Below are 20,580 nucleotides of genomic sequence, written 5' to 3'. Positions count from 1 at the left end.
ACCTTGGCTGGTGCAGTGTCTGATGAGGTCCGTGACAGTGGCCTCTCAGCTGGCCACCATTGAGTCTGTATCTAACTCCTCTATGCGATTGATATCTTACGCATCAGAAGGAGCAGCTAGCGGCGGGTTCAGCTGCGATCTTGAGACGACATTCCTGGATGCGTTTGTGCAATTTCGCGGAACCTTTTAAGCCTTCTTTTCTTAATGCCCCCATTGAGCCCTCCTCGTTGTTTGGGCCCAAAGTTAAAAGCACACTGGCCAGATGTGAACAAGACTGTAAGACCCTTTCTGTCATAGGTGTCCATTATTCTTCCCCTCAACGTGCTTTCTCCCGAGACCAAAAGACTGCAAAGATATGGTTCAAGAAATCTCAGGGTCCTTTCCCTGACACACAAGCCGAGTTCTCCCCCAGAGGCAGAGGGGGAAACTCACAGGGAAGACGCTCCTTTCGGGGCAGAGAAGGACCGCGTAATCAGGATTCCAGGGATTCTTTCCCTGGTCAATCCTACCAGCGCTCCTGTAGAGCGGCCCAACTCCTTTCCTCTGGAGGTGGTTGGGGGATGTTTCTCCTTGTACCCTTCTGCCTGGCTAACCATCACCACCGATTCTTGTGTACAAAGGATCATAACCAGAGGTTATCATATCCCCTTCGAAAAGCTGCTAAGAAAAAGTCATCCAAATAGTCCCTCCAGACCAGATAGGACACGGATTCTACTCAACTATTTTTGGTGCCAAAGAAAACCGGAGACCAATTTTGGATCTTGGTGTATTGAACAAGTTTGTGAGAGTTGAAAAAGTCCAGATGGTCACTACACAGTTTATCCTCCCGCTTTTGGAAAAAGACGATTGGATGTGCTGTATAGATCTTCAAGATGCGTACTACCACATAAAGGTGGACAGGCCATCAAGAAGATTTCTGCGCTTCCATGCGGGAGCCAGTCATTACCAGTTCAGAGTACTGCCCTTGGGACTCTCTGCAGCCCCCAGAGTGTTCAGAAAATGCATGGCAGTTGTCACAGATCACCTGCGACTTCAAGGATTCCAGGTGTTTCCTTACCTAGACGACTGGCTCATTTCCGCCCCCACCAGACATCTACTGGAAAAAGCCCTGTCATACTCTCTCCTCGCTGCTCAAAGGCTAGGCATAACCATAAACTGGCAGAAATCCAATCTCACCCCTTCTCAGTCGACAGAATTCTTAGGGGTTATCTTGGACACAAAAAACTGCAGAGCTGCTATCCCAGAGCACAGAATTTTAAGGATAAAGTAACAACCAATTCCAATCCTTTAGAAGGAAAAATCCACGGCTCACTCAGTAATTCCAATCCTTTCGAAGGAAAAATCCACGGCTCACTTGGTTCTACAGCTGTTGGGTTCCATGGCAGCCTCCATTACCATTGTTCCCCTGGCCAGGTTTCACATGAGGCTTCTACAATGGCTACTGCTCACCCAGTGGTATCCTTTTCAGTATCCTCTTTCAGCCATGATTCGCGTAACCCACAGATGCAAACAGGATTTAAATTGGTGGATGACGCACAATCTCTCACAATGGTCTCGCCCCTTTTCCCCCCAGCAACCCAAGGCCACAGTGACCACGGACGCCTCCCTGATGGGGTGGGGGGGGGCTATGTCAGGGACAGACGGTCCAAGGCACTTGGTCTGAACTGGAGGCCCATCTGCATATAATGTTCTAGAGCTGAGGGCGGTGCTTTTGCAAGCATTACATCCCCTGCTGCCGTCTGGGACAATTGCGGTTCAGTCCGACAACACGGCGGTGGTCTGGTACATCAACAAGCAAGCAAGGTGGAACCAAATCTTACCCCCTTTGTCGAGAGGCCATGAGAATATGGCAATGGGCGATGGCTACCAACCGTTTTCTTCTAGCAACGCACATTCCCGGGACTTCCAACGTGATAGCAGACAGACTCAGCAGGTGCATTCTTCAACCTCACGAGTGGTCCCCGAATCCCTTGATAGCAGCGGAGATCTTCCACCGCTGGGGCCGTCCTTGCTGCGACCTCTTTGCATCCCCGACCAACTACAAATGCAGCAACTACTTGACCCTGATTACCCCTCCGGGACAGTCACCCAGGGACGCTCTAGTCCACAATTGGCCCTTGGGTCTTCTCTACGCATTTCCACCCTTTCCGCTCATTCCCCAGTTTCTGAAGAAAGCCCGGCGGTTGAAGAGCAAGGTAATCCAGATTTGGTTCCCATTCCTTTGGCCTCACCTACTAGATCGATCATGGATCCTCCATCCAATCCCGGAGTTGATCTCACACCCACAGAACCTGATTCATCCCAACCTGAACAGCCTGAAGCTAATAGCTTGGCTACTCCAATTCCCTTGGTTGCCAAACAGAATGATCTTTCTTTACCAGTACGTGATATTCTCATTGCTTCTCATAAGTCTTCCACTAGAATTACTTATCTGAGCAAGTGGAAAAGATTTACCTGTTGGCTGAAAGATAAACAAGTAGACCCCTTTTCAGCACCAGTGTCGATAATACTAGACTATCTGGCCGATCTGTTTCAGTCGGGTCTTTCGGCCTCTACCATTAGAGTTCATTTGGCTGCAATTTCTAATTTTCACGAGCGTGTCCAAGATTCCTCTCTTATGTCCCATAAATTGTGCAAGACCTTCATAAAAGGTGTGAATCATCTGAAGCCACCTTTTAGAGAACCTATTCAACCATGGGATTTATCATTAGTTCTACAAGCTCTGACAATGGCACCTTTTGAACCAGCCTCTTCTTGCAACCTCAAGTATTTGTCATGGAAAACCTTGTTTTTGGTCGCTATTACTTCTGCCAGATGTATTTCTGAACTTCAAGCTTTATGTATCAAAGTTCATACTTGATTTCTCATAGAGTGTCTCTGAGAACTAATCCGGCATTTCTGCCTAAAGTGATCTCTAAAATGTCCATTAATCAAGCCATTGAATTGCCAGTTTTCTTTCCCAACCATTCAAACAGAGGAGGGTTTTGCCTACATACCCTTGATATACACAGGCAAATCCGATTTTACCTAAACAGGACTAAACACTTTCGTAAATCTGACCAGTTATTTTTGGCCTTTTCTGGAGCTAGATTAGGATCTGCTGTTGCTAAGGTCACATTAGCCAGATGGTTGAAGAACTGTGTGACCTTTATTTACACACAACCATGAAAGCTCATTCAACAAGGTCAGTGGCAACTTCTGCTGCCTTCCATGCCAGAGCTTCTTTACATGACACCTATGCAGCTGCAACTTGGGCTATGCCTCATACCTTCATCAATCATTACAAATTGGATTTGGCCTCCAGAGGAAGAGCATCTTTTGGTTCTATGGTGCTCAGGAATGTCCTTCCATGAGAGCCTCCCAGGAATAGAGGTAGCTGGGGATTCTGTTCCATACGTAAGGAATGAACTAGGATTAACAATATCAGATAAAGTTATGTCTTACCATAACATTCCATCTGTATTGTTGATCCTCGTTCAGTCATTCCGGCCCACCCTCCTTCCCCCTCCTGTGGTTTCTAGTGGATCTCACCATCCAGTTCTTTTAGGTTATTTGACCAGAGATAGCCTCTACCTTCTTTAACTTGCAAACTCAATCTGAGGTAACAGGGAGAGGGGAATTGTGTGTAAGAGTTTAGCTCGAGAGTTTGAAGATGCCGTGAGCTTGGAAAATGGCCGGCTCGGTTCCGAGCACTGAACCGATACCCATAAGTAATGACTGAATGAGGATCAACAATACAGATGGAACATTATGGTAAGACATAACTTCTTTTTCCCCATCCAGTTGTCCAAGTTGCACTTCAGTTGGGTTAGGGAGGAAAGCCGTTTCATATGAACGAGGAACCTGTTCCAGAGAAGGGGTAGTCTGTGGGATACATACCTGCCTGTAAGGTAACTTGGAAAAATCAGAAAATATAATGTAGGTCCTTGGAAGCTAGTAGGACGTTCAAGCACCTGGAGAAAACCACTGCATACACAACAACATGCAGATTCTGCACCAGTGGCACCCCAGCTGAGAATCAAGCTGGAAAACTTCTTGTGAGGTGGCTAGGCTACTCATAGTGCCACTGTATATGCCTACACAGACTTAACCATCTTCATGCTCCACATTTTATTGGATTAATTAAGTATACAGAGAGTTGCAGGTAGCATATAAAAATGACTGTCCGAAAATGTTGTGTCCAGAAACAGTAATGCAGATTGTTAATAGATTGTTGTTGCAAAACTGATTGGCTGACTTCATTACAAGAAGCCTTATTACTGTTTTAATTCGCTAAAATTGATCATTGTTGGCGGATGGAGTTCTGAATATACAGGGCAATGTTTCAGTGGTCACTGTTCTAATTGAGCTCTTTATAACGTTTTTTGTGTGTATAATTAAAAGTATAGTGTGACTGATTGCAAACTGCTTGTTCCTGTGAAGTTGCATAAATGATGAGGATAAAGGACTTTCTCATAGCAGTGTGTGTGTGTCTGCAATATTAGTTGATCAGATTTTGGAGCAAACTTGAATGCAGAACATATTCCGCACAGCCATTTGAAGAATGAATGAACCCTTTTGAGGATCCGGTAGAGTGAGGCATATGGTCCTTGAATTTGGCAGCTCTGAAAAAGTGAGTCTTGTCATCGATAAACTAATTCACTATCTGCAGATAAACATGAGTTTATAAAAGGGGAAACTGCTGGGGCCTGTAGTTAATGTTGTAATAATAGTTAAAATGGTACTAAGCATGTTCCAGGTTTTTGTTTTGGTTCTAGATGAGTGCTTGTGTTTTTGACAAGTTCTGTTAATGTTTGTGAAAGTCAGCTATGCATCTCTGATGATGGTCCACTAACAGTAATGCTGTTTGTGTTTAGACATTGTAGCCATTGACTGCTAGCCAATATGTACTCAAAAATAATTTGATAAATCTGTAGGAATGTACACTGAATGCAAGTTGTAAGGTGTGTTCTGCAAACAGTGACATATACTACTCCAACCGCAGCCCATTCTGACATACCCATGCAGAAAAAAAAGACTACAGCAGTTTCTTGAGTGCATTTACTTTTACAGGCCTCGTCTTATTGGACAGTGTAGTGTTGAAGTCTGAGTTATAAACTCAGTAGATGTATTTCTATGGGAGAAGTAAGAATTTGGAAGTGAATAGTAGAATAAAAATAAGGTATGCATAAGGTTAGTCGAGAAAGTAGATTGGATGCAAAGTTTTTTTATGCATAGAATGTTCTTGTATTGCTAATTAGTCCTTCCATGCAAAAAGTACCTCATGCGCATGCAGTTTTTTTAAGCAGAAGCAATGTCCATACCTTCTCAAGCAAGAGGCTCTCTGCTTAAGATACTCATGGAATTCTATTTGATGCTCATTGTGTTACACTGCTGCAGTCATCACACTTGGGTTATCCTGTCGTCAGGCGGTCCCGCAGTCGGCCGGAATTCCAAAGTCTTGGTCCGGCGTCGGTTGCTGTTGCCTCTTCCCTGACGTCAGTGCGCCAGAGGTATATATAGTGCAACTGACGCCATTTTCTCCAGTCTTTCTTGCCGTGCGGTGCCCGAAGCAGAAGCAGTTCGCAAGTGCCAGTCGGCCGACTCCTGAGATTTTCGAATTCGAATTTCAGACCGAAGTCTTCTATAAAGCTAAGTACCCCGTTGGGGAAACTTTTCTTGCCTCTGACCGATGTCAGAAAAAGTTAACAATTGTATTTCTTGTGGGAAGCAAATACCTCATAAGGATTTTCATTCTTATTGTATACCCTGCCTAGGCCCAGACCACAACGTCACTTCTTGTCAGTTTTGTGCTAGGTTTAATAAGCGTACTATTAAAAGACTCTTTGATTTCGCACGACACTACTTCGGTAGGAAATTTAACTACACCATGCCGTCGGAGCAACCGACTACCGGTGTGCACAAAAAAACGCAAGGATAAGGACAGACAGCCCAGGCCTAAGCCAGATTCCGAGGCCTCGGCTGATCCAGTCTCCGGTTCTCCGGTCCTCAGTGAGGCTAAGACGCAGCCCCTGACTACCGCAGATCTGGAACCCGAGACCACTACGGAATTTTTGACGGAATGCACCAGGCCGACGCAGCCATTTAGTTCAGGCCCTTCCGACGACATTGCTACAAAAGACGTCAGTGCTTCAGAAACACCATCGGTTTCTGAAGGTGTTTTCAGACCGACTCTCACCATTAAAACGTTTTCTAAATCGAAGACTCCTACTAAATCTAAAAGGACTGCTCTTCAGTCTCCTGTTCAAGGCCCCATGCCTAAGAAACAGATGCTCAAAATGGCTGAAGATTTAATTTCTTTAATCAGGGGTTCCCAGCCCCCTCCTGACAAAAGGCCTAGACAAGAGGAAGATTATGCATCCTCTGAACAAGTGTCCATTTCTTCAGACTCCTCTGAGGACCAAGATTACTCCTTCTCTCCTTATGAAGATTCTGATGCTGAGGACTCTATTCCCTCAGCTCCTCCTCCTGAAGACTACTCCTTTGGGGAAACTTTACACACTGAGGGAACATTTTCACTGGGAGGGTCAGGACTACTCTGACTCTAAGAAAAGGCTCAGAGAGTTTCTTTTGCTCCCCCAACACAGACCACTTGCCATCCCTCCAGTTTTGGACATTGTGGATGATGTCTATTTAGAATCCAGTTTGAACCCTGACTCTCTTCCTCCTGCTTCGGCTAAGCCTGACAGATACCATAGAGTGCCTGAGTCACCTCCCAGGGTCCCAAGGGGGCTAAGGCTTCTATGGCTAAAAACCCAGTACCTTCTGAGAGGGATTCTAGAGCACTAGACAGGTGGGGGAAAAAGGTTTACACCTCAGCCACACTAGCTATGAGGGCACTGAATTGTCAATTTCACATGCTTAAGTATCAGCAATTCCTAATCTCTCAGTTAAAGCAAAGAAATTACCGCTCTCCCTCAACAATCTGAATTAAAAGAAGTACAGGATCTGTTACACGCCACTGAACAGGTGGGCAAACATATACCTTACAATGTGGGTTTGATTCTTTGGAGGCCTCCTGCAGAGCAGCTGTCACTGGGTCCGTTATACGTAGGCATGCTTGGTTAAAGGAACAAACTCTGCCTGATCATGTTAAAGCAAAACTACTAGATGCTCCCTTACAGCAGGATGTTCTTTTTGGAGTTAGAGCAGTAGTAGTTTTAAAGAAAATGGAGGATAAGGCAAAATATATGCAGACAGTCAAAGATTTCCTACAGGTACAACCCCCTCGCTTCAGCAGAAACTGGCCAACAAATAATTGGTCCTTTCCAGCTACTGACAGACCACAGAGGGCTAAATACAGACGCCCAAGGGGCAGAGGACAACCACAAGCCCAGTACAAACCTCGCCAGTGGGGCACTACAACACAGAAGGGAGGAGAAGACAGGTCTCAATCCACCAGAAGACAAACTCAATGACTTGCACCTCATCTGGCCAAGCAATACTTTCTTGGCAGCCCCCTTGGGGGGGAACTCGCACTTTTTGCAGACAACTGGCACATTGTCACAAAGGACAAATGGGTCCTAGACATAATTTTAAGAGGATACAGATTCCACTTTCACAACTTGCCAATGAAAGGAGGAATGTCAAACCTGCCACAAAATCAATGGGCAGAGGCACAAAAGCAAATTACAGCTCTCATGGACATGAGAGCCATTCAGCTAGTACCTATTCAAGAGCAAGGCCAAGGATTTTACTCAAGACTCTTTCTAGTGCCCAGAAAGGACAATGTCTGGAGACCAATTCTGGACCTTTCAGTTCTAAACACTTACTTACAAGTACCCAAATTCAAGATGCTAACACTACAGCAGCTACTTCCCATGTTGGGCAAGGAAGCACGGCTAGTAACGTTGGACCTCAAGGAGGCATACCTGCATGTCCCTATCAGACAAAGTTGCAGAAGATACCTCCGTTTCATTGCAGGTTCAACCCATTACCAATTCTCTGCACTGCCCTTTGGCTTATCTACTGCGCCCAGAGTCTTCACAAAATGCCTGGCACCAGTAATTGCATACTGCAGACAAAGAGGAATTCAAATATTATCCATACCTGGACGACTGCCTCATCCAAGCAGAAAGCAAAGACATTTTCTTACATCATCTGGCCTTTGTAAAGCATCTACTAAACTGCCTGGGGTACACAGTAAACGAAAAGAAGTCAAATCTAGTACCCTCACAAAAAATGACATTCCTGGGTGCCAGCTTGAATACAACGGCCCAGAAGGCTTATCTTACGCCAGACAAGCAACTACAACTGACTCAATATTTCATGACAATGGCAACAAAGACCCAATTAACTGCAAGAAAAATTCTGCAGGCCTTGGGCTTCATGGCATCTTTCATACTAATAATACCATTTGCAAAGCTGCATATGAGGAAATTACAGTGGTACCTAAAAAGCGTATGGTCTCAACACAGCCACAGCTTGGACACAATGATATCTCTCATTCCCTGTCTACAACAGGAATTTCTATGGTGGTCACAGGCATGTCACCTCAACAAGGGTCAGCCTTTTACCTTGCCCCTAGCCAGGCAAACTGTCACAACAGATGCTTCAGACTACGCCTGGGGGGGCACACATGGCAGGGCAATGCATTCAAGGCCTATGGACCGCAGATCAAAGAAATCTGCATATAAATCAAAAAGAGATGCTAGCTGTACAGAAAGCTCTGACAGCCTTCAAGGATCTATTACATCCAGGACAACTTGCAATAAGGACGGACAACACCACAGTAATGTGGTACATAAACAAACAAGGGGGTACACATTCCTACCATCTATGCAGGCAAGCAATGATCCTATGGAACACAGCTCTGGCTTACCAAGTTCAGTTACAAGCTCAATTCCTGCCAGGACAGAAGAACACATTGGCAGACGACCTCAGCAGAAACATCAAGGATCCCCACGAGTGGAAACTAGATCCACAAATATTTGCAATGATAACTCAAAAATGGGGCCTTCCAGACATAGTTTTGAGGACTGGCAAACAGGTCTATCAGCTAACAAAATTGTGTACAAGGACATTTCACCAACAAGCTTGGAGAGTGGACGCACTCTCTTTCATTTGGAAAAACCTAACAGTATATGCCTTCCCTCCATTGCCACTCCTCACAAAGGTTCTTCTGAAAGTCAAAAAGGAGAGACAACGACTGATTCTCATAGCCCCAGACTGGCCACGCCAGCACTGGTACCCGCTATTGAGAAATATGGCCCACAGCCCTCCATGGATATTGCCTCAAATCCCCCATTTGCTCACGCAACAAAACAATCCGATTCTTCACAGCGAGCTCAAAACTTTAAATCTGGCTGCATGGCAAATCAACCAGCTCCTCTTTCACAAGCAGTTCTGGATGTTATTCTGGAAGCCAGGAGGCCAAGCACCCGGAAGGCTTATTCGTACAAATGGAAAAGGTTTTGTGCCTGGAACCAATCTAAAGGCCAAGACACAATTCAGCCTCACATGCCTCACATTCTACAGTATTTAGCTGAGATGTTGCACAAAGGACTTTCTTTTTCCTCCATTAAAATCCATGCTTCAGCTATTTCAGCTCACTACAACACGAATCCACCTTTATTTTCACATCCTCTTCTAAGACAGTTCCTCAGAGGTGCAAAAAACATTAGACCACCCAGGAGAGCTCCTACACCAACATGGGACCTCAATTCTGTTCTGGAAAAACTAGCGCTACCTCCCTTTGAACCAGCTTTCTCTGCAGATCTTCAGTTCCTATCATGGAAGACTGCTCTGCTCTTAGCAATAACTTCAGCTAGGAGAGTCTCAGAGCTACAGGCACTAATGGCTGTGGAACCTTTCCTAATTTTTCATCAAGACAGAGTTTCTCTACGAACTAATCCTTCCTTTATGCCTAAGGTGGTTTCCAGTGTGGCTTTAAATCAAACCATCCACTTACCCACCTTCTTCCCAAATCCACAGAACAAAGGTGAGAGACTCCTGCATTCCTTGGACATTCACAGGCAACTTCGTTACTATTTGGACAAAACTAAGGCTTTCAGAAAATCTGACCGGCTCTTTGTATCCTATGCTACAGCTTCTCAAGGGAAGGCTATATCAAAGCAAACCATTTCTAAATGGATAGGTCATTGCATACGTTTCTGCTATACCCATCATGGGAAACCAGTTCCTGCTACCATTAGGCCCCACTCTACCAGGGCAACAGCTACCTCTACAGCCTTTCTCAGGGGGGTTCCAACCAAGGAGATTTTAGAAGCTGCAACTTGGAGTTCCGTACACACCTTTACCAAAACTATCACTTAACCTCTTTACTCTAAGACCAGGGTGGGCTTCACCACTGCAGTTCTGCAAGGCCGTATAGTCTCCACTAACCCGCTATGATACCTCCACCCTACCTTAGCTTTGGGATTCAACCCAAGTGTGATGACTGCAGCAGGGTAACACGATGAACATAGTACAGTTTTGTACCTACCATAAATGTAGATGTTCAAGTGTTCACCCTGCTGCAGTCCAGGTTACCCTCCCTCCATCCCCTCTGATCTACTGACTAAATCTCTCCAATACCTTACTGATGTATTTGCTTATAGCTGAAGGGATTTTGTGTTTGTGCAGAGGTTACTCCATTTGGTACTAATTTCTGTCCACCTATAGACTATGGCGTCATGGCGTCGGTTGCACTATATATACCCCTGGCGCACTGACGTCAGGGAAGAGGCAACAGCAACCGACGCCAGGCCAAGACTTTGGAATTCCGGCCGACTGTGGGACCGCCTGACGACAGGATAACCCAAGTGTGATGACTGCAGCAGGGTGAACACTCGAACATCTACATTTATGGTAGGTACAAAACTGTACTTTTCTTGTTTCAACAGCTTTTTTTTTTTTTTTTACTGTGATCACTGCAAGAAGTTAGGAAAGAAGTAAGAGACAATGACGCGAGGTCAAAACATGCTGGTTTGTAAGAAAAAGCCCAAGGTTAGTGTAGTTTAATGTCAACTACTCAGAGGGAGTAGTAAATATGTAAAAGAACACCAGTACTTTGACTAAGCAGGTGTAACCACTTCTAAGTTTTCAGATTAAGTGAGCTTTCTTTTATTTGCTAATAAGTATCCATCATCCAGGTCATGTCGAACCTCCTTCGATAATAAATACAGGAACAATGTGATAGTCTGCATTATTAATTATTTGTGTTAATATTTCTCTGTCTAGGACTGTTTGAGAGCATGCCAGGAGCAAATAGACACGCTGCTTTATACCAGTCTTCAGCAGCTTCGGCGGGTACAGCCACAGCAGAGTGACCCCTCTAAAACAGTGGATGAATTGGACCAGGCCAGTACTCCAACAGATATGCGAGACATTAACCTGTGAGCGGTGTGAGCTCGAGATGAAATAACAAGATGGCACAAGCTTTGCCCAACTTTTTTCTTCTGTTAATCAGTTACTTGGACACATTTTGAAGTTGCTTGACATAAAAAAAAAAAAAAAAAAAAATGCTCTCTGGTGCCTCCTATGATGTAAGTGTCAGAAGGGAATTCCACCTCTTTGTGTCTGTGATTATCGTTTGATTATGTGTCAAGTGATTTGATTTTGTATGTCAAGTGATATTAAGATGCTTGTTGAAAGCGTAAATTAGCTAGTTCAGTTCAAGCCTGCATTTGTGGGATCAAACTAGTTATGTATGTCTTTTGTATTGTGATATTTACTGCATACACCCCCTTTTTAGTTTAAGAAAGGAATTGTGTGTGTGTGTGTACGCAATAATAGCTTTTTTCCCCCGATTGCAAAGCAATAGATTAATGGGGTTTAGGGAAGAGACTTGGGATGAGGTAATGATGCTCCTGACATGACTGAACCATATCTGGTGTAGAAAAGAACACTTATGCTAGCATTTTGCATCCAGTCAGTGCACTATTCTTCTGTATTGGCTGTTAGAGCTATTACATGCATTCCTTTATGTCCAGGTTTGCTGCCCCCTCCCCTTTTTAAGAGCCTCTGTCCTTTAACCATCCTGTCCAGTTACACAGAAAATAGTACAAAATATAAAGCCAAGAAGTAGTCTGTTGTACTACTTGAATTTGTATTTTCTTATTGGTTGTGTATTTGTAGATTTATGTAACTGGTTCTATAAAGTGCCTCACTGTAATGAGGTGACAGACCTACAGCAGATTTGTGGCCCACTTTTATGGTCTGGATTTGTGGAGAAGAGAGCGTCTCTTGTTTACTCTGTACTCTGGCCAGCTCTTCAGAGATGTATTTCACAGTGTCCCTTTTTCATTCCTGAAATTTAGATATTCCACAGTAAATGTACTGGAAAGAATCTGAGAAAGTACAAATTAAATTAGTTTGCTTTTTGGAGTATCCCTTCTAAATATGTGATGAAGGATCTTTCCTTAAGGGTACTAGAGTACTGTTTCAAATTTTACACACATTAAAGTATTTCTAATACGTCCTACAAGTTTGCATGTTATATCCAGATGCCTTTCATTAGGGAGGTATGTTGCATGTGGTATTTCTGAGCAGTAATCGCGGCAGCAAAGTCTTCTACCAGAGTTTTCCTAATGCTTGAGCGGTCCAGGATCAGTTATCCATGTACTTACCTACAAGACCTCCTTTTCACAAGGCATTCTGAGAGAGATGTACATTATGAAATGTTTCAACACATATGGCCAGATTTTACTTGGGATGTAGTAGTGCAAAATTGTGTCTCTTTATCTAGCAAAGTCTTTTGACTTTGCTGAATTAGTTATAGTAATTATAGCGGGCCTGGATGTTAGTGTGCATTTTCAACCATTTTGTTGAAACATTTTATAGCATGCACACAGTGGCTACTGCCTGAGAATGCTGTTCATCTTTTGTTAAAACACACTGGAAACATTTTGGATTACATGCCTGTTTTTGATGAAAGTGAAATTTATGCTTCAGATTTGTTTTTTCTAGTTGTAGAACACACTTGTGATGCTTTGAAAAGGGGAGGTTTGTTAATGGCTTTGTGCATACACAAACATTTGTATTGTTGCTGGAGTTATAGACACGCTTGTGTTGTGCCTGTATTTTTCTGCTTGTATCCTTTATGCATCTGCTTGAGTTTTTCTCTCCTGATATATGTATTTGGCTGAAACTGGTGGACAAAGCTTCTTGACACACAAGGAGTGGTTGTACTTTTGATGCATGTTGCTCTTTGTTTTAAACCTGTAGTCATTCTTCACACACAAATGCATTTTAAGTAGCATAATGTATGCTACCTGCAACTCCAGGGAAAGACTCCTTTCTTGTAAAGCCATTTCAACAGTTTTTTTTCTAATGCTGCTTCTGGTAGCTTTGATTGCCGGTTATGTGTAAGCATTAATGCTTAATAGTAGACCTGGATGGAATTTTTACTTGTTTAGATTTTCTGTGCTTCTGGTGTAGTATTCCAAACACACATACATGCAGCAGACATTGGAAATCTTTTCATTAACTGATAGAATAAGTGAACAGCTACTACAAGACTGTAGAAGTTTCTTTATCTTCAGGAGAAGATGTTGCAGAAGAACTGCCTTGCCCAGACTGGCTGGATATTTTCCAAGATACTTTAATACTTTGATTTTTGCATGTTTTAACTTAAGTACACATGCTAGGGAGTGCTGTGTCTCAGCTGGTGACAGTGGCTGAAAAATTGGGAATCACAAAAGCCCACAATAGCCTTTGATTCCTTGATATGGGTCCACCAGAGATGGTCTAAGTATTTCTTCTGCTGACTTTCCATTCCAGAGCTAGACAGCATCTCTGTCTTAGTGATGCCAAGCAGCTAGCGTGGACAGAATTTGCATTTTCATTGCTGCGGAGAAAGAAAATTGGAATGGAGTGGAAGATACAGATTTAAGACCTTAGTGCTGAGAGTCCTACAGCCAGAGCATTTGTGTTTGTTGGAAGTTAATTTTATTATAGCAGAAGTAGTAAACAAAAAATACATTAGAGAATTGCAGTTTATTCTCCCTGTTACAACCCTTTTATGTTGGGTTATGGAAGGTCTTGGATTTTCAGTAAGTCAGTTGATGGGACCAAGTACACTGTAGTTAACCATATTACAGTAAGCTTGTTTTTATGTACAGCATGTACATATAGAGGGCATTTGTATCAGGGTGATTTCCTTTTGATTAAGATCGCCTTGAAATTTCTCAAGTCCCTTAAGAGGTACATTGATAAATGTATTAAAATGTACTGCATGTTCTATACATGGTGATCGCCACAAATTTTGAGCATTTTTCCATGTATCTTTCTGTTTTCCATGTAAGCACTTTTTCATGCCAGTACATAACTGTTGCAGTCATTGGCTTAAAATTAATATGCTTTAAACATGTTAACTTGAACAGCGTTTCATAGGGATGGTGGAGGGTGTTTGCATTCTGGGTGCCAGCGCTTGGATCAATGTTCCACTCCAGCTACAGTCTTGTGTTTTAGTCTGTGTTTTTGCAAAACTAACAGTCTCTTGTGTTTCTGACATTAGCTTAAAATTGACTTCTCAGACAAAGCTTCCAGACACTTGTTGAGGTTCTGTTACCGTATTCAGTTTTCTTATTGTAAACCATTTCATTAACGATAAGCACTTTGAATACTTTTCCCAAGATATGTAATGGAATGGTTTATAAGGACAGTGTAGGAATAACATGTAGTAAAGTAAATATGTAAAGGAGTAACCTGCTGCACCAAAGCATGATTTGGTAAAATGGACATTTTAAGAAAAAAAATTCTGAATGTTGGCTAAAACTTGGCTAAACAGTTTTAGTGCTGCTGTGGCTGCAAACATCACTACTTTTTTGCAGTATTTGACCTCAGATAATTGGATGAGGAGGGTGGCTGGGGAAGAGATGTACTAGGAATAGAGTTACAGTGGATGGAGCCACCACTTCTTTTTGTAGCAAATTTTGTTGTCTCTGGGGTATTTTCATCAGGAGAATGGAATTTTTGGGTGCTTTTAGGGGAATGGTCATTTTTCATGCTATGTTTGAACAGTGCTGCTATGAAAAGCTAGCATTGGCTTCACCAAATTTCCCTGTAAATCTTTCATTAACTTGTATAAAATTAAAACATGGAGGAGAGAGAGGGACTCTGCAAAATTTCTAACTCCCTGATAGCTGACCACTGAATACAGAGGAACTGTGCATGCAAGAAAAAAAAGCTAGCAAAAGTGATTAAACGTCAAGATTTTGACATTATTATTATGATTATTATTATTATTATTCTAAAATGTATTGCGTCTACTTGAATTTTGTTATGCTCCATTATAAAAGGCATTCTGGATAGCAAGGAGTTGGGGCAACTTTTTTTTTTTTTTTTTTTTTTTTTTTTTTTTTTTGCACATTGATAGTTAAAACAAAGCTGTTTTAATTATGAGTAACAAAACGGGAAAGAACCTGGCTATTGACAGGTGACATTAGTTGAACAGAACACTGCCTGGTTTTGGATAGTTGTTTCTAGAGTAAAATAGGTGGAGTTATTTTTATTTTTTAACAATTTGTTGCGCTGCTAAAAAGAAAAAAAAAGCTATGATTTATTTCATTCCTATTCACATTAACAGTACATAGCTGTATTGTTTCACTGAGTGTGCTGCTATTTTGTAAACATTTTTATAATATATTATTTTACTGCTTAAGTTTCAAAAAAAAAATCCTGAAGTAGATGGTTAATGGATTTGAGACAAGTACTTTGATTTTACTGGAAATGCCTGTGTAAATTTTTTTTTAATTTTTCCTTTATGGTATGTCTCTCGTGATTTTTTTTTTCTGATCACATTCTTAAAACACAGTAAAATGTACCTCAGGTCTACTGGAAGAGCAAACACACACAAAGGTTTCCCATTTTCACATTACCTCACAAATTTACAGTTTCTACTGGGGGGCCTTTAAGGAAGGGCATATAGAAAGTGAATGGGGCTGTGTATGCTGCTAAAAGGATGATGCAGCTCTCAAGTAGAGAACAAAGGCTTGAGGCCTTCCATTCCTCTGGACTTGTGTACCTTTACCATGGTAGAAAAAATAACTGGAATGAGATGAGCAGAGCCTATATATGTTGACCAACCTTTGTTTCATATAGAATGTTCTGCAGACCAAGTCATACAGACTAAGTGCAGAAAGAAGACATTCAGAACCACAGTTATGTTTTGAAATGGATACAAACTGTTCTAAATTTAAAGGATTAGACAGAGAATGGCTGGTACAGATAGTGTTAAGGGTATGAAAATGTGCTATCCAAACTAAGCTGTAAACCATACTAATGCCAGTTTTCATAAGCAGATTGACTTTTTTTTTTGCATTTTTTATGCTATTTCCTCTAGAAGATCTACGAAGTTTTAACCTAGTTCCTGGAAAAGTGACTTAATTTTTGCTGTTAGGTTTGGAGGCAAATGATTTGATGCGACATTGTTAGGTGCACAGATTTGGAAAGTCTTAGCCCATTGAAAATGAGTTCAGGTTGCACATGATGATGGTTTATGAATTTTTGATTGATACGAAGAGCGGAGGCTAATTTTGTTGCAGATTAGTGTAACAGAAGGATTTGAAGATGGTTAGCATGGATGATTAAAGGCCAGCAACTGACGTTGCCAGGCTAGTGATGAAGTTGCATAGTAAGTTAGATAGGTGGATAACTATGTAGTAAGTGAAAAGGGTGGGGCTTGTATGACTGCATCACTTTTCCACATGTGTGCTGCTGCTTATGATGATGCATGGGCTTTTTTTCTGCCCATTCTGATCAAAATCCTATTTGCACCTATCTTTTGAGAGGTCTTGGACATAGCTGGGTACTTGATGGGAGAAAAATGTTTTCTGGCTGTAAAGAAGTGCTGAAGTTGCAGGGCTTTTGGAAAGGTGGGTTGTGACCTAGCAGAATTGAATGGCAGTTTATTCAAAAGGAGATGTGATTAAACCTGGTGGGCAAATGTACAGTATAGCTTCCTTTAAAATGAAGCATCCATGACGGCCCCTGGCTGACAATTTTACAAGAATTTTTTGCCCGGTGTCTTTTGTTTTGTTATGGATGTAACTATATACTGCAGTTTCAAAATTATCTTGTTTGTCTTCCTTCCGTAGTTAAGTTTGGTGCCTTTGATGCTTTTTGTAGATGTAGTCAGTTAATGTCAGTCAAGGATCAGCACTGCTGTCAGCCATATAACTGGGAGTTTTTGTTTATTTACCACTCCTGGTATTGCATAAGACAGCAGTGCTTCTAACACCAGTCTTGTACATTATTTCTTTCTCTTCTGTAGGTGTTGTCCATGTACTAAATTATATGCATAGTTACATTGTTTGTTTACTGTTTAACTTTCCCTGCATTCTTAAAATAAATGTTTTGTATGATTTTGCTGAATTATTTTGGTGGAGATCATTTGTCAAGACTTTGAAGTGATTTTCTTTTTCCTGGGTTAACCTGATCCTGCTTTCTGCTGTCTTGCACCTAAAGTTTTCCCTTTTTCTTCTATTCCCCAGTGCAACAGTATGTGCAGTCAGATAAACTGTCTGGCTGCAGTGTAGAAAAGAGGCCAGTCTACTGCAAATTTTAGTTATTGACAGTTGCAGTTTTTTTTGTTTGTTTTAAGGTACAACATTGAGAGCACAACTGCTCCACAGAATTGAGATTCCCTGTGATCTTGAAGGATACAGTCAGATGCTCTTTACTAAAGACATAAACAGGACAGGTGCATCAACTAGGCAAACCATGCATATTTTACATGTGCAGGTACTGTCTTCCCATGAAAATGTTAGTTTGTGCCACACAGAGGTGTTAACCATTTGTACCTGGATGCAGCATTTTATTGCCAGTTCAGTTGAGTTGAATTTAAGTGAAGATGTTCATCTTGTTCTGGTATTTTTCCTACCATGATCATCTCCGTGTACCTCGGACACTTTCAGTTGCACAGTTTTTGTTTTCAGACTTTACTTTGTTTTCTTTTGAAAGAATGATGTTTTATGGGCATGTTATTGTCTCGCATTAATTTCTGTTAAGTGGCATGCATGTTTTTTGTAAGCAGCGTGCATAATTCTGTGCTCTGGATGAGAAATTGATATGGTGAGATGTAGTTAAGTTTAGAGTATGCATCAGAGCTGAAAAGGTGGCAACATTGGTTACAGTATATTTTCAGATAATAAAGAAAAAAGGTCATGTTAATTGAAGGGCTCTGCATTTTTAATTTTTTTTTGTTCTTGACCTTTTGTAAGAGGGATATTTGAAATGTGACTGAAGGAATTTGATATGCTATGTGACAATAAATTCACCTTGACCTAAATTGTGTGCTTCTTTCACTAAGAGCTTTTCATTTTTTGCTACAAGGGAAACGGTCTGGACTGAAATGTACAGTGCTTTTTTTTTTTTACATACGAGACGCACTTGTATGGTGAAAACCAGACAATGCAAAACCGTTGTGTACCAAAAGGGGTAGAGTTTTACATAATTTGCAAGCAAGCATTGATATTAATTCATTTGCTGTAACATTACAGTATGTGTTCTTTAAATATTTATGCCATAAAATTTTGATGTCATAGGGGGGAAACTGTAGAATGCCAGCAACCTTAGTCTGTTCTCAACAGTTGAGCAGTTGCTCAGTATTTGAACAGATATCTTGCTTAATCTGCCAACTAGAATGAATAATGGGTTTAGTGTGTGTGTGTGTGTGTGTGTGTGTGTGTGTGTGTGTGTATCTTGGGGGAGGGGTTGCCTCTCACAATTTGCACTGTTGCATAGTACATGCCCAAAAGAGTTGGGACAGCAAGGAGAGCCAGGAAGTATCACAGCAAGAATGCCGCCTGACAAGGATGCTAAAGGCTGGCTCAGGACAGAGGTGTGAGTATAGTTTAAAGGCAGGTGTCCACCTTTCCTCTCTTTTGGGGGTGTTTTTATACACTGTTTTGTTAATCCCTTTGTTGTGACACTTTTTTGAAGGGGGTTAGGCAGATTTCTACAGTGTGGAATATTTGCATTGATTTCCTTGTATATTGAAATGGGGAGAAAAATGGGGCAGCACATACAAAATAGCAATCATTGTGATGCAAAAAATCATTGTATAACTAAGGCGAATAGTCCTCCTTTCAATTCAGTAGCAGACCATCCGTGGAGTGTGTCAATGCAATATCTAACTGCAGACATTAAAGGACTGCTTGCTTATAACAGAGTGGGTTGCATGTCTCTGTTCCTTTTTGTTGAAGTGAATGATCCTTCCTTGCACATTTGTGCTCATCTGCTGCTTTCTGTCTGGCCTGCATCTTGCAGCCATTTAAGTATTAATGTTTGAGTTCTTCAACAAAAAGTGTTTATTCCCTTGGATAATTTTGCTCATGATTTTCTGTGAAAGTAACAAAAAAAGAGGTTGTGTACTTACCATGACTTTCCATCTGTGTTGTCCGTTTTCTTTCTCCCTCAACCTATGGGTTTGGATCTGATCCCTCATTTCCTACTCTGTCGTAAAAAGCTCATGGCAACAAAACAAAAAAAAAAAAAAACTCTTGAGCTTCTCCCTTACCCATAACACACCCCAAGTACCTCAAATCATCTTTGCTAATAACAGCAGAAATAAATATTTGCAGTCATATAGAAAAGAGACTGTATCCGAATCTCAATATCAAGGAAGTGGCATCCTTTAATCACTTGCTGTTCCAGGGGTTTTCGAAGGTTGGGTGTTGGGAGGGGAGTTAAAGAATGAAAATGCATAACACAGCTGGAACTTTATGGTGAGTGCATACCTTCTTTATCTGATGTCAATTTTCATTTTGTCCTCAACCTGTGGGACAGAGTCCCCAGCTACCTAGAATCCTGGGTTGACTCAATTAAGAATATTCCTGAGCACCATTGAACCAAGTGATGCCCTACCTCTGGAGACCAAATACAATTTGTAATGAGTAACAAAGGTATAGGGAATATTCCAAGTTGCTGCTGCGCAAGTGTCATCTATGGATGCACTAGACTAGAGCACTGAAGTTGCAAAGGCTCTAGTTGAATGAATCTGTAACTGTTTCAGTAAGGTAATGCCCAGTTTGTTATAAATGAAGGAAATAGCCATCTGGCTAAAGTTACTTTGGCAGCTGGTTTCCCCAGTTTTATTTCTGAAAATAACGATAATTTTTCTGACGTTTTTTGTTCTATGTAAGTAAAATAAGAAGTTATGTACCTACCATAACGTTCCATGTTAGTTGTCTTCTCTCGCCTTCTTTCTTGCTTGATGGGTTGCTTTAGCTCGAGAACTCCTTTTACCAGCTCGAGGCAGCCCCATATCCCATGATGCAAGGCAGGAAGTACCCAGATCTCGTTTGTTGACAAAAGGGCAATAACACCAAGCATAAACAATACTTCCCAAAGGAAGAAGAAACTTACAAATGGAAAAAGGACCAGGTCTGAATGGTCTTTAGCATTATAGTTTCTTATACAAGGTCTGTCCAGGCCAGGGGAAGAAGAAGGCGAGAAGACAACTAACATGGAACGTTATGGTAGGTACATAACTTCTTAATGTGTTGTCAATCTCGCCTTCATTCTTGCTTGATGGGACCGTCCTAGCACCTCTATCCTGGGTGGCTCAATGGAACAAACTCTTGAGGACTGTAGAGCCAAAACTGGCTCTGTCCCTGGAGGCCAAGTCCAATTTGT

At 41.8% G+C, this 20,580-nt stretch overlaps 1 protein-coding gene across 1 annotated transcript in view; it reads left to right on the top strand.

The window, feature by feature from the left end:
- CCND2 (cyclin D2) overlaps positions 1–18,232 on the top strand; it is a 201,876-nt gene extending 183,644 nt beyond the window's left edge. The window contains exon 5 of the mRNA XM_044087570.1: positions 11,182–18,232. Coding sequence (XP_043943505.1) covers positions 11,182–11,340 — 159 coding nt within the window. The 3' untranslated portion in view covers positions 11,341–18,232. The remainder of the gene's footprint in view (positions 1–11,181) is intronic.
- Positions 18,233–20,580: the final 2,348 nt, after the last annotated feature.

The sequence above is a fragment of the Protopterus annectens genome, chromosome 11.part0 (genome assembly GCF_019279795.1).
Source record: "Protopterus annectens isolate FY-2018-M chromosome 11.part0, PAN1.0, whole genome shotgun sequence".
Classification (NCBI taxonomy): Eukaryota; Metazoa; Chordata; order Ceratodontiformes; family Protopteridae; genus Protopterus; species Protopterus annectens.
This window is presented reverse-complemented; position numbering and strand designations above follow the sequence as displayed.